Genomic DNA, 10,737 nt, shown 5'->3' on the forward strand with positions numbered 1-10,737 from the left:
AGTACCTTACCAATCCTAAAAAGTGCCATAACTCATTTTTGTCTGGGGTAATGGTACTTATAAAATCCCCTGTATTCTTTCTGAATAAATTAATTTTATAAATTAATAATAATTTTATAAATTAATAATATAAATGTATTATTTCTGAATCCATACACCATAACTCTCCAGTTAGAATGTGAGCTCAAGATTTGACCTTTTTCTTTTTCTACGAACTGGCCTTCTTTTCAGACACTCTAAGTTGTTTTTTAGCAAGAAAATTAAGTAGCTTTACAGTAGCCTCTTCAACCACCTTCTCCTGTTCCCCTGACAAAGCAAATCATCCACATCCTGCAACAACCTAACTCCTGAGGCTGGAGTAAACTCTCCCAATATTTTCTGCAAAGCTTGCCCAAACAAAACCAGGGACTCTGTATATCCCTGTGGGAGGACTGTCCATGCCAATTGTTGTTGTACCATTTTCCCTCCTTTTGCTCCAGTCATTTTCCCTTCAAACATGATCCAGTTCAGTGGCAAGCAATGCCACTGCCTAAAGCCAATCACATTTTTTTTTCTAGTAACCAATTACTCCCTGTCCCAGTTTTTCACATCAAGTCCATCTTAGGTGTAGGGAGGTGACGAACAAATTAACCAAGGAAAGATAATCAAATACTTTCCCCTAAAGTTTTCCTGTAGCCTCCAAAGAGAAAGCTGCATGAGAAATACCTAGGCCTGCACAGGGACAACACCAGCCCCACAAGGCAGCAGCAGCTGCAGAATCAGCCTCAGGATTAGAACCTGCCAGTTCCAGCTCTCCACAACAGACCACAGACTGCTGGGGGGTTCCCCACAAGGTAGGAGCTGCAGAATTGGCTTCAGGACTGAAACCATCAAATTCTGGCTTCTTACAACAAAACACACAAAAAGCAGAGGGGCGTGGTCAGACACAAACTTTGAAGAATTTAAGATTTTAAAGAAGCTGAGGCCTTATTGAAAAAGAAGCCTTGCTAAATCTAATTAAAATAAATAGATGGGCCTTGCTAAAATTAAAGGTAGAGAGGCTCTGCTTAAATTAGAGCTTAATCATTAGCTAATAACTAATTTTTTGTAAGCTTTATGCTTGTTCACCTGGGCTTCTAATGAGAAACAGTATCTGGTAAAGAACTTCAAGAGCAGAAGACAGTTGCACATCAGAAACTCATTGAAGATACGAATCTAGGAGCCCAGCCAAGGGTCCATTTGTCACTTTGCTTTGAAAAGGTAGAAAGGTCAGAAGGAGGAAGAGCCATATCCCTTCCTCCCTTCTGTGACCCCTCCCCATAAAAAGACCAGTGACCCATTTCAAAGATCAAACTATGCATGCTTAATTGCTTTTTTCCTAAGTGGCATAGGAAGCAAAAAGTGGGTGGTAACTGGGTTATGAATATGTATTTGTATTCAGTACTTCTGTAAATAAAAAGCCTGTATTCACCTGTATTTGGGGCCTTGTGTATTAAGGGGTGACCCGACACATCGACCCAGCACTGCTAATAAACATACACTTTTTAACCCTAAACCAGTTAAGGAGTCTTTGTCTGTCTCAGTTGGATATTGATACTAGATAATATCCATATGTTAGAAAATCAATCTTAAAATGCATCCAAAAATTGCATGTGGAAAAAGGAAAAGAACTTGTGGGTTTGAGAAGATGAGGATGGATTTTGTTAATGGCACATTGGAAACAGCACCAACAGAAGGAACAAGTGTTTTTGGAATGCTCCCACATGAAGGTCCAGAAGAAGGTTTTAGTCTTGAGCTCAGGTTTGTTTCTGCAAGTGAAATAACAACAACAACAACAATAATAATAATGAATATATAACACAATAATATATATAAGGATCCATAATTAAAAATTAATAATGTTAAATAATGCTGACAATACCAATTTCTTAGCTTTGGCTGCTCACTGTAACACTAAAAATACTACAAAAAAGGACTGGCCAAGACCCAAATGTCAGTGGTAAACTTTGTGAATTGTATACATGGAATAAAGGGGGAAGGGATGAAATTGCCTGTTTTTATAGGGATTGGTGATGCTGTGATGTGAAATGCTTTGTCTGTTCCTGTGAAAAACACAGTGATTAAGACTGCTTGGTTTTTCATGTACCAGACTATCCACAAGCTGCAGGATTGGTTGCACAGGTGAAGGGGCTGTTAAAAAAGAAGTTGAAAAAATGAGGAGAGATAGGAACTTGTCCTGGTGGAGACCCCATCTCCCAGATGTGCTCCATGCCCTTAACAATGGGCCCACTGGGAAATGGAAACCCCTGGGTGTGCATGGCTGCACCCAATTTGCAAACACAGCCATGGACAGTGAGACTTGGACTGCCTGGGAAATTGTTCTGGCTGTGATGGCCCCTGCCAGGGCCACCCCAGAGGCTGCAGGGCTGGACCTTCATGCACTGGAATTCATTAGGAGAAATCAGAAGCAAATGAGAGTTAACAATACTGAAACAGGAATTCACATTCCTCTTGGACACTTTGGTTTGGTAACTGCTCACTGGAGCTTGGCCTTGCGGAGGGTTCATGTCATGGGAAGAGGAATTGATGCAGATCATCAAGGAGAAATTAAAATAATTCTGTAAAAAAAATGAACAAGATTGGATTATTCAACCCCATGACAGGGTAGCACAAATATTGATATTACAGTTTAAAAATGATTGTGGAAAAAGGTCATCCACCTCCAGTCAGCACTGACTGTAGAGATAAAATGTTTGGATGCACCAGTCCTAATAATTGGGCCAGAATGTGTGTCCAGAGGTCCAAATGGCCCTCCTGAGCCAGCTGAAGGAACAGCTCTGGGCAAAGACATCACGGTTTGAATCCTGAGACCTGGGCAGGAACAATGGGGATATGTCCCTGCAGCCAAGTGTTCTTTGCCAGAACAAGTCCATGGGATGGGATATTGTTTTACAGATGCTGCCAGACCAAATCTCCCTGTTTGCCCCAACAGCCCCTTGGGGAAATACGCTGATCCACGGGGCTCCATGTGAAGGCTGATGTGACACTGAGGGACTTCCACACCAATTCCAGCCAGGAGCCTGGGTGCCCCTCAGGGACTGGGACCTGGCTCCTCTCCAGCCGAAGGGAAAAGGACCCCAGCAAGCCTTGTTAGCCACAGACAGAGCTGACAAGAGCCTGCGAGTCTCTTCCAGCCATGCCTGCTCAGAGTTTGGCCTTGGAGCTCCAGGTGGACAAAGGCAGCTGCTCTGGCCCCTCTGCGTGTGCCCGTGTTCAGCACTGCTGCTCCATCAGTCTGTGCCCAGCAACGGGGAAAAGCCTCAGCCCTGCAGGGCGGGGAGCTGCCGGGCTCTGCCTGAGCAGCTCAGCCAGCGCGAAGGGAGCTGCTCCACACGGGAACCAGGAGCAAAGGGCATGCCTTTTCCAGGACATGTTTTCTGTAGAAAAACAAACAAACAAACAAACAAGCAAACAAACAAACAAACACAAAAAAATATGAAAGATAAAAATAACTCGCAAATGTGTAGTGAAAAATCTTCTATAACTCTGGAGTAAGAAAGAAGTAACTGATCCTTTCAAAAAGAGAACTCAGCTTTGATTTTAGTTCCTTAGTTTGTACATGTGCTACTGGAAAGGATCCATTAGCTGCCTTCCTTTACAGATTTGATGGATGTTTTCCAATGTTAAGATATTTTACACTGCAGTTAAAGGAATAGGAAATACATGTTCTTCATGACTGTGTCTTGAGTGTCAAAATTTTGCAGTTTGAAACTTGGACCTAAAGCGTTGCAAATGGAAATGATAAATCCCAATGGACTGAGTGAATGCAGCTTTTCCTATGTGATGTGCAGCACTCCAAGGACTTCCTCAGTGGGGCTGTGGGTGCTTGGAGCTTTGTCCTGTGCCACTCCAGGATGTCATGAAATGGGACTTCACCTGCCACCAGCCCAGGTCACGCTCTGCCACCAGCCCAGCTCCTTGGACCTTGTGTCCCCAAAGAAGACACAAGGTGTTTCTGCTGCTCCACCTTTGCACAGATCCACAGAGAGCTGGGATTATCCCAAGTCTCGTGTCTCCATTGTGCCATATTCCTAAAGAACCAGCAGCCCATCCTGACGAATATGGTGAGTTATGTGGATGGTTGTCAGCTCCCTTTACTGCCTAGAAATCCTGAAACTGTTTCTAAATGCTGTTCCCTTCAGTTCTTGGACACCTACTCACACAGAGCTGGGGAAAAAAATCCCCTGGCCATGGCTTACAAGGTGAGTTATGCCAAAGTTAGAGCTCTGTGGGAAATCTCTATCCATCCCTATCCTTTTAATATAGCTATACATGGGGGTGTGCATGGATGTGTCTTGTATGGAAAGGAAGGAGTGTGCAAACAACGTGACTGACACTTTCACCCTCTGTGTTCATTCCATACTCATGGGTACAAAGATATTATGGAAACCTTTGTAAGGACAGACCTTCTGTCCATGGATACAGAGACATCCAAGGGCCCCTGTCACTGACAGACATTGCTGCTCTTCAGCCAGTGACAGGATGAATTCCTGAGCCTGGGGCTTGGCCTTCCTCGTGGTGAGGGGCATCAAGGAAGGCTGCAGTGTGATGGAGATTGTGATGGGCTGGGAAATCACTGGGGGAAAGGAGGGAGCAGTTGTGTAGTAAAAGGCAGGTGGGGGAGAGAACTGTTCAGAGAAGGGCTGAGCTACAGCTTGAGAAAGCTGAAAAATGACATTTGGGGTCATTCCAGATTGATGTAATTTCAGAAGTTATGGAACAAGTTTAATTTTGGGGGGGGTGTCATGTTTTCCTTTGGAGGTGGACACTCTGCAGACTTGAGCTGCATTGCCAAAATGCTCAAGTCTCTGCTGGAGGTCACACCGTTTCTTCTTTGGCTGATCCCGGCCCGGTGCTGAGCCCAGCAGAGCCCTGGCAGAGCCCAGAGCAGCCTCAGCATCCGCAGAGCCCGGCTGCAAGGAGAGAAACCAGAAACCGCCCGTCAGCTCAAGGCTCCTGTCCCCTTGTCCCAGCCAGCCACGGTGCCCAGGCCATGCTGGCCGTGCTCAGCGCTGAGCCCAAAGCTGCCCATCACTGCTGCCTTTGGGAGCAGAGCAGGAGGGCAGGACATGTGCCCAGCCTGCAGCCGGCCACGGCAGATCCAGCCCCCCAGCAGCTGCCCAGAGCGGGATGCTCCTGTGCCCGCTGCCATCTCCCAAAAGCTCTTGTCCCACCCATGCCAAGGAGATGAGGACCCACCTCACACCATCTGCTGCCAGAAGAAAAGCTGGTCCCAAACGATGTCCTCAGCCTTCTCCAAGGGCACGGCCCATCCACACCACAGCTGGTCCCAAGCACTTCCCGATCCAGACTGGACCCCACCTAGAATTCTTCCTTTAGAAAAACAAACAATAAATTAATGAAAATAGGCTACAGACAAATAGGGGAAAGAAGAAAAATGGTAAAAAATCTTATGTCTGTCAGGAGTTTGAGGAAGGCACAACCCCTACATTCTAGGGAAAAACCCACCCACGGGTGAGGGAAGCCCATGCTTTCTCCCTTCCCCCCTGCACTGTCCCCCAAAATCACGGTGATCCCAAAGCAAAGCAGGGGAGTGGAGCAGCCCAAGCCCTTCCTTGCCTGCACAGCAAAGCAGCCGTGCTCAGGTTCTGGAGTCCCACCTGTGCTCCTGCCATGGGGGTTTGTTTGTGTTGGGCTGGCTGCCCCAGCCCCAGCCTGGGGCACGGAGGGTGCTGGGGGCTGTTGGCAGGACCAGGAGCCCACTCCCATTTCGTAACCACCCCAGCCCACACCCCCAGCCCTGCCAAAAACCAGCTGGGCAGCCACTGAAGAATCAGTTGCATCCACCCCAGCAAAGGGGAAACCTTTGGTTCCCAGCCAATGCACAAATCTGGGAGCATCCCCCTGGGTCTGGACTTACTTGAAAATTCTCTGTGGAGCCTGGCTTTCAAGAAGCCAAAAACCAGCTGGGCAGCCACTGAAGAATCAGTTGCATCCACCCCAGCAAAGGGGAAACCTTTGGTTCCCAGCCAATGCACAAATCTGGGAGCATCCCCCTGGGTCTGGACTTACTTGAAAATTCTCTGTGGAGCCTGGCTTTCAAGAAGGTGCCAGAATCAAAGTCCATCATCGCCAGCTGCCGCTGGCCAGGTGGAGGAAGAGGTTGTCATCCTTGCTGTTGTCCTCCATGTCCCCAGCAGCAGCAGCAGCAGCAGCCCCACCTGGTGCAGCTTCTCCAGGGGCTCCTTCTTCCCTGGGGTGACACCAGGCTGTCAGGGTTCTGCCCAGGGCCCGGCTGTCACTGAACCAGGACAAGCAAAACCAGCTCAGATGGCGGCCACCAGTGCTGGGCAGAGCAGCTCAGCTCCAGCACAAGGGCTGCGTGTTCTCACTCGATGAGCCCTGTGCAGTGACACAGGCAGGACAAAGAAGTCTGGGTTTCTTTGCTTCTGATTGCCAGGGTATGTGTGGAGCTGTAACTTACCAGGTCCCTGCATCACTGTGCCCGTGGCTCTCTCCCTTCTTCTATGGCTGATGAATATCCTGCATCCAGGGATCACAGAACAGGTCTTCTAATGAGGGCCTGTCCAAGTAGTGCAGGGATAAACACCGCCTGATCAGAACTTGGCAATCTGGGGAGAGAAACCACAAACCACTGGTCAGTTGGAGAAGGCTCCTGTCTGCTTTGCCCCACTATACCCGTGCCCAGGCCACGCTGGATGTGCCCAGAGCTGGGCCTAAACTTTCCCATCAATTCTCTGTTTTGGAGGAGAGCAGGAGAGCAGGACATGTGCCACCTCCTCAGCAGCTGCCAGAGCGGGATGCTCACGAGCCTGCTGCTGTCTCCCAACACTGGTGTTCCCCCCGTGCCCAGAGATGAGGATCCACCTTGGGAGAGCCGTTGTGGCAGCGGGAGCTGGCCCCAGCTGATGTTCCTGCCCCTCCTGAAAGGGTGCTTCCCGCAGACCATCTCCTGCAGCAGGATGCCCAGGGTCCAGACGGTTGCTGCCTCGCCATAGTACCATCTGAAGTTGGTCCATTCCGGGGGTCTGTATGATCGTGTTCCTATGGAATACGGATGGAGCTCATCAGGGGGATGCTGCTGCTCCCAGAGCCTGAGCCCAGCATCCCTGGGCATGTGGGGCTGCCCCAGTGGCACACGGGGTGACCTGCTGCCCTCTTGCCAGCACCTGGCACTTGTGTACAAACCCAGGGTTGGAAAAGAAGGCACTGGTGCTGGAAGATTGCAGCAGAAACCCTGGCAAGGCCCGACCATGGCACACAAAGGAAAAACCCGCTCACAGTGCTGGGGAAAAACCATACCCCCATCCTCCCTGCTGGCATTGCCCAAAAAATATTATGAACCAAGGCAAAGCAGGGAAGCACAGCAGTCCAAGCCCATTCTCACCTGCACACCAAACCAGCTGGTGCACAGGTCCTGGCTCTCCCTCTCTGCTACCCCCACCCACAGGGGATTTTGTCAGGCTGGCTGCCCCAGCCCCAGCCCCAGTCCTGGGAGAATCCCTGCTGCCACACCCTGGTTGGGCCCTGAGATGTTGGGCCAGGAGATGTTGGGCCAGGAGATGCCGGGACCGGGAGCCTACCCCTGGGTGGGCTCACCTGCAAATTGAGTGTAGGCTGTGTCCTGCAGGTAGGTGCCACAGCCGAAGTCAATCAATTTTGCCTGCCCGGTGTCCAGGTCAACCAGGATGTTCTCCGGTTTGATGTCTCTGTGCAGGACCCCGCAGCTGGTGCAGTGCTGCACGGCCTCCAGCACCTGCCGGAACAGCTCCCGTGCCTCTTCCTCTGACAGGAACCTCCGTGCCCGAATGAAATGCCGAAGGTCCTGACACCGCTCTGGGCGCTCCAGTACCATCACGATGTTGTTTGGGAGCTCAAACCACTCCAGCAGCTGCACCACACCGGGGAAGCCTGTGGACACCTTGTCCAGCAGCACTATCTCCAGTGGTGCGCTGGTGCCGTCGGGCTGCGGGAGGAGCACGGTGCCGTCAGTGGGGCTGAGCCCGTGCCAGGGCTCGGGGAGCCCTCAGCCAGCCCGGGATGCTCTGTGCCCTCCGCTGGCCCCACGCCCGCTCTCCCTCCAGGTGTCCTGGTGGCTCCCACCCTGCCGGACCCCGGCTCATCCCCGCCCGCCACGCCCCGGCTTCTGCCGCTGGCCCCGCTCACTCACCAGCTCGCCCCAGTGCCGGATGCGATCCCGCGGCACGCATTTCATGGCCACCTGCGAGCAAGGGGCAGCAGAAAGTTGAGCTTGATGCCCACCCCGCAGCGCCCCCGCCTTCTCCTCCGCCCCCTCCTCCTCCTCCTCTTCTTCCTCCGCCCGCCGCCGGCCCCTCTGCTCACCGGGGCACCGTCCGAGAGCCTCGTGGCTGCGAAGACGCTGCCGAATCCGCCACGGCCGAGCAACGAACCCACTCGGTACCGCTCCTTCGGGCCCTTGTGCGCATTCCCTGGGGGCGAGACGCGGCCGTCAGCGCTCGGCCCGGGGCCAGGAACGGCCCCCGAGCGCTCCCCGACCTCCCCGGGCCGAGCATCCGCAGGCGTCCGCTCCTTGGAACGCGACAGCGGCGGCTCGGGGCCAGCGGCCGCGCTGCCGAGCGGCGGAGCTCGGGCCGGGGAAGCCGCAGCGGAGGCGGCGGCAACGGCTGCACCGCCTGTGTCCTCCGCGGGCCCCGGGAGGAGCCGGGGCAAGGGCCGGGACCAGGGCCAGGGCCGGGGCAGGGCTCGGAGCAGGCGGAGCCAAAGGGCGGCGATACCGCCCCAGCCCCAGGCACTGAGGCCCGCCCAGAAGCGCCAGCGCCAGCTCGGCCAGAGCCGGGCGGAGGCGAGAGCGAGGCGGGACGCCCGGGGCCGGCGCCGGGGCCGGGGCCGGGGCCAGGGGCGGGCCGGGGGCATGTCCCGGGCAGGCAAGGGGAGAGGGAAACTGGGAGAGGAGGGGGACACAGGGAAAAGGAGATCGGGAATGGGTGAGGGACCGCGGGAGAGAGGGTGGAACAGTGGGAGAGGGAGAGGAGAAGATAGAGGGCGTGGATAACGTGGCTTCTTTCGCTGCTTTCTGTCTTGTTGCCGCTACTGCTGCTGCCGCTGCTGCTGCTGCTGCCGCTGCTGCTGCTGCTGCCGCTGCTGCCGCTGCAACTGAAGCACCGGGGCCGTTTGTCCCCGGGGCCGTTTGTCCGTTGCCCGCTCGGCCCCGCGCCGAGCCCCGCGCTCCCCGGGCAGCCCCTGAGCCTGGCCAAACACGGGAACTTTGCCGTGTTGAGCCAAGAGCCAGAGTCTTGATTCCTGCACAGGGGCACAGCAATGCCCTTGGCTGCTGCTGTGCCTTGTCCCTGCTGAGCGTCAGACACTGTCCGAGCACATTCCCTGAATGCAGAATTTGTACCTGACCCAAGCACTGCACTTGTGTCTCCAGCATTGCTCTCCAAGAAAAACAGGGGAAGGCAAACTGGGTGTAGCTCATGGTATTTTGCAGTGTCTAAAACTTGCCAAGTCTCAGATCTTAGAGGTGAGATCCATTTGGAATGAATGGGATGGAGAACTAGTGCAAGATGGAAAAGGGAAACATAAAAATAAATAGAGAAAAACATATTGGTCATTTCTTTTGATTTTATTTTCATTTCTTAAAAAAAGCTGTTTCAGTTTTCCCAGAATCTTTACAATCCTGTCTTTTCTTTCTAAAAACCTGTCCTGGAGAACAAGGTGCAGCTCCTGTCTCAAGATGTGCCCCCAGCTGCAGCTTCTCTTGGCTTTCTTATGAATGGGCTAGGAGAACAGCTCCTTTTAAAAAGGCCTTTATTAAGCAGCACAGCTCTGGGGTGGGGGCCCGAGGGGTCGCGCACACCACCACTGCTCCCACTGGACACCGCAGAAGAGGAGGATCCATGCTGCTTTGTCACTAGGGCAGAGCTGGGCCTTCCTTCCTCATGGGAGTCCCAGGGAAGACTAATTCTTTAGGGTTCATAGTCTAGGGTGTCATCCCAGTCGAGTCTCCTCGAGGTTACGTCGGCCTCTGGAAAGAAGTCAGGGGACTCCTCTGGGTCTTCCTTGTTAGATGGTGCTGGTTTTATTCCTTCCCTTTTGCGTGGCTCGTTGTTTCGGGGTTTTTTCCAGTCTGGGTGCATCCCATAAGTCTCTGGTCTCTCTTGTTTGCATAAAAGTCCTTATGTCATCTTCCTCCTCAGGACGGTACAGCAACTCGGGGCAGGGGTGTTGGCATGTGGGAGTCTAGGAGCAGTGGGGGCAGTGCCTGGCTGAACACAAACAAGAAACACAGGGTTCAGCAACTTGGGAGAGGGGGCAGGGCCTGGCTGAACAAGGAACAAGAAATATGGGGTACAGCAATTTGCGACAGGGGTACAAGGTAAGTAAACCTGGGACAGGGGTACAAGGTAAGTAAGGAGTTTACAAACAGCAACTGTAACATATTATTCTTAACAATATCCCCCCTCTTATATTTTGATCGGGCTCTAGCCCGCATCAACCATTAACTTCTGGCTCTTGGGAATATTTATCTCTTAATTCTCGATATTGCTCATATATTTCCCTGGCAGTTTTGTGCTCTCGATCCTGACTTTGAGTTTCCATTAACATGATCCTGGCCTGCTTCTTATCTTTTATTTCAGGGATCTGGATGCTTGATTGTACTGTGGTAGTCACTGTCTTGATTAGACAGGGGAGTAAACAGGGTAGGAACAAGAAACTTGCAAATGCACAGAC

At 52.3% G+C, this 10,737-nt stretch overlaps 1 protein-coding gene across 3 annotated transcripts; it reads right to left on the reverse strand.

Moving 5' to 3' along the window:
* Positions 1-1,819: 1,819 nt before the first annotated feature.
* Positions 1,820-9,572, reverse strand: LOC147647317 (serine/threonine-protein kinase pim-1-like). 3 transcript variants are annotated; one of them, XR_015281629.1, is made up of 8 exons: positions 8,365-9,572; positions 8,192-8,242; positions 7,621-7,987; positions 6,889-7,065; positions 6,485-6,632; positions 6,073-6,253; positions 5,239-5,373; positions 1,820-4,952 (listed from the first exon to the last, which is right to left on the reverse strand). XR_015281629.1 is itself a non-coding variant. In XM_086872339.1 (6 exons), the coding sequence occupies exons 1-5, from the start codon at positions 8,914-8,916 to the stop codon at positions 6,526-6,528; spliced, it is 1,254 nt and encodes a 417-aa protein (XP_086728465.1). In that variant the 5' UTR covers positions 8,917-9,572; the 3' UTR covers positions 6,310-6,402; positions 6,485-6,525. The 3 variants fall into 3 exon arrangements, 1 of the variants encoding a protein (XP_086728465.1); XR_015281628.1 differs by having other exon boundaries at positions 6,073-6,301; XM_086872339.1 differs by lacking the exons at positions 1,820-4,952; positions 5,239-5,373; positions 6,073-6,253 and adding an exon at positions 6,310-6,402.
* Positions 9,573-10,737: the final 1,165 nt, after the last annotated feature.

Source organism: Cyanistes caeruleus, unplaced genomic scaffold (assembly GCF_971803275.1).
Source record: "Cyanistes caeruleus unplaced genomic scaffold, bCyaCae1.hap1.1 HAP1_SCAFFOLD_11, whole genome shotgun sequence".
Classification (NCBI taxonomy): Eukaryota; Metazoa; Chordata; class Aves; order Passeriformes; family Paridae; genus Cyanistes; species Cyanistes caeruleus.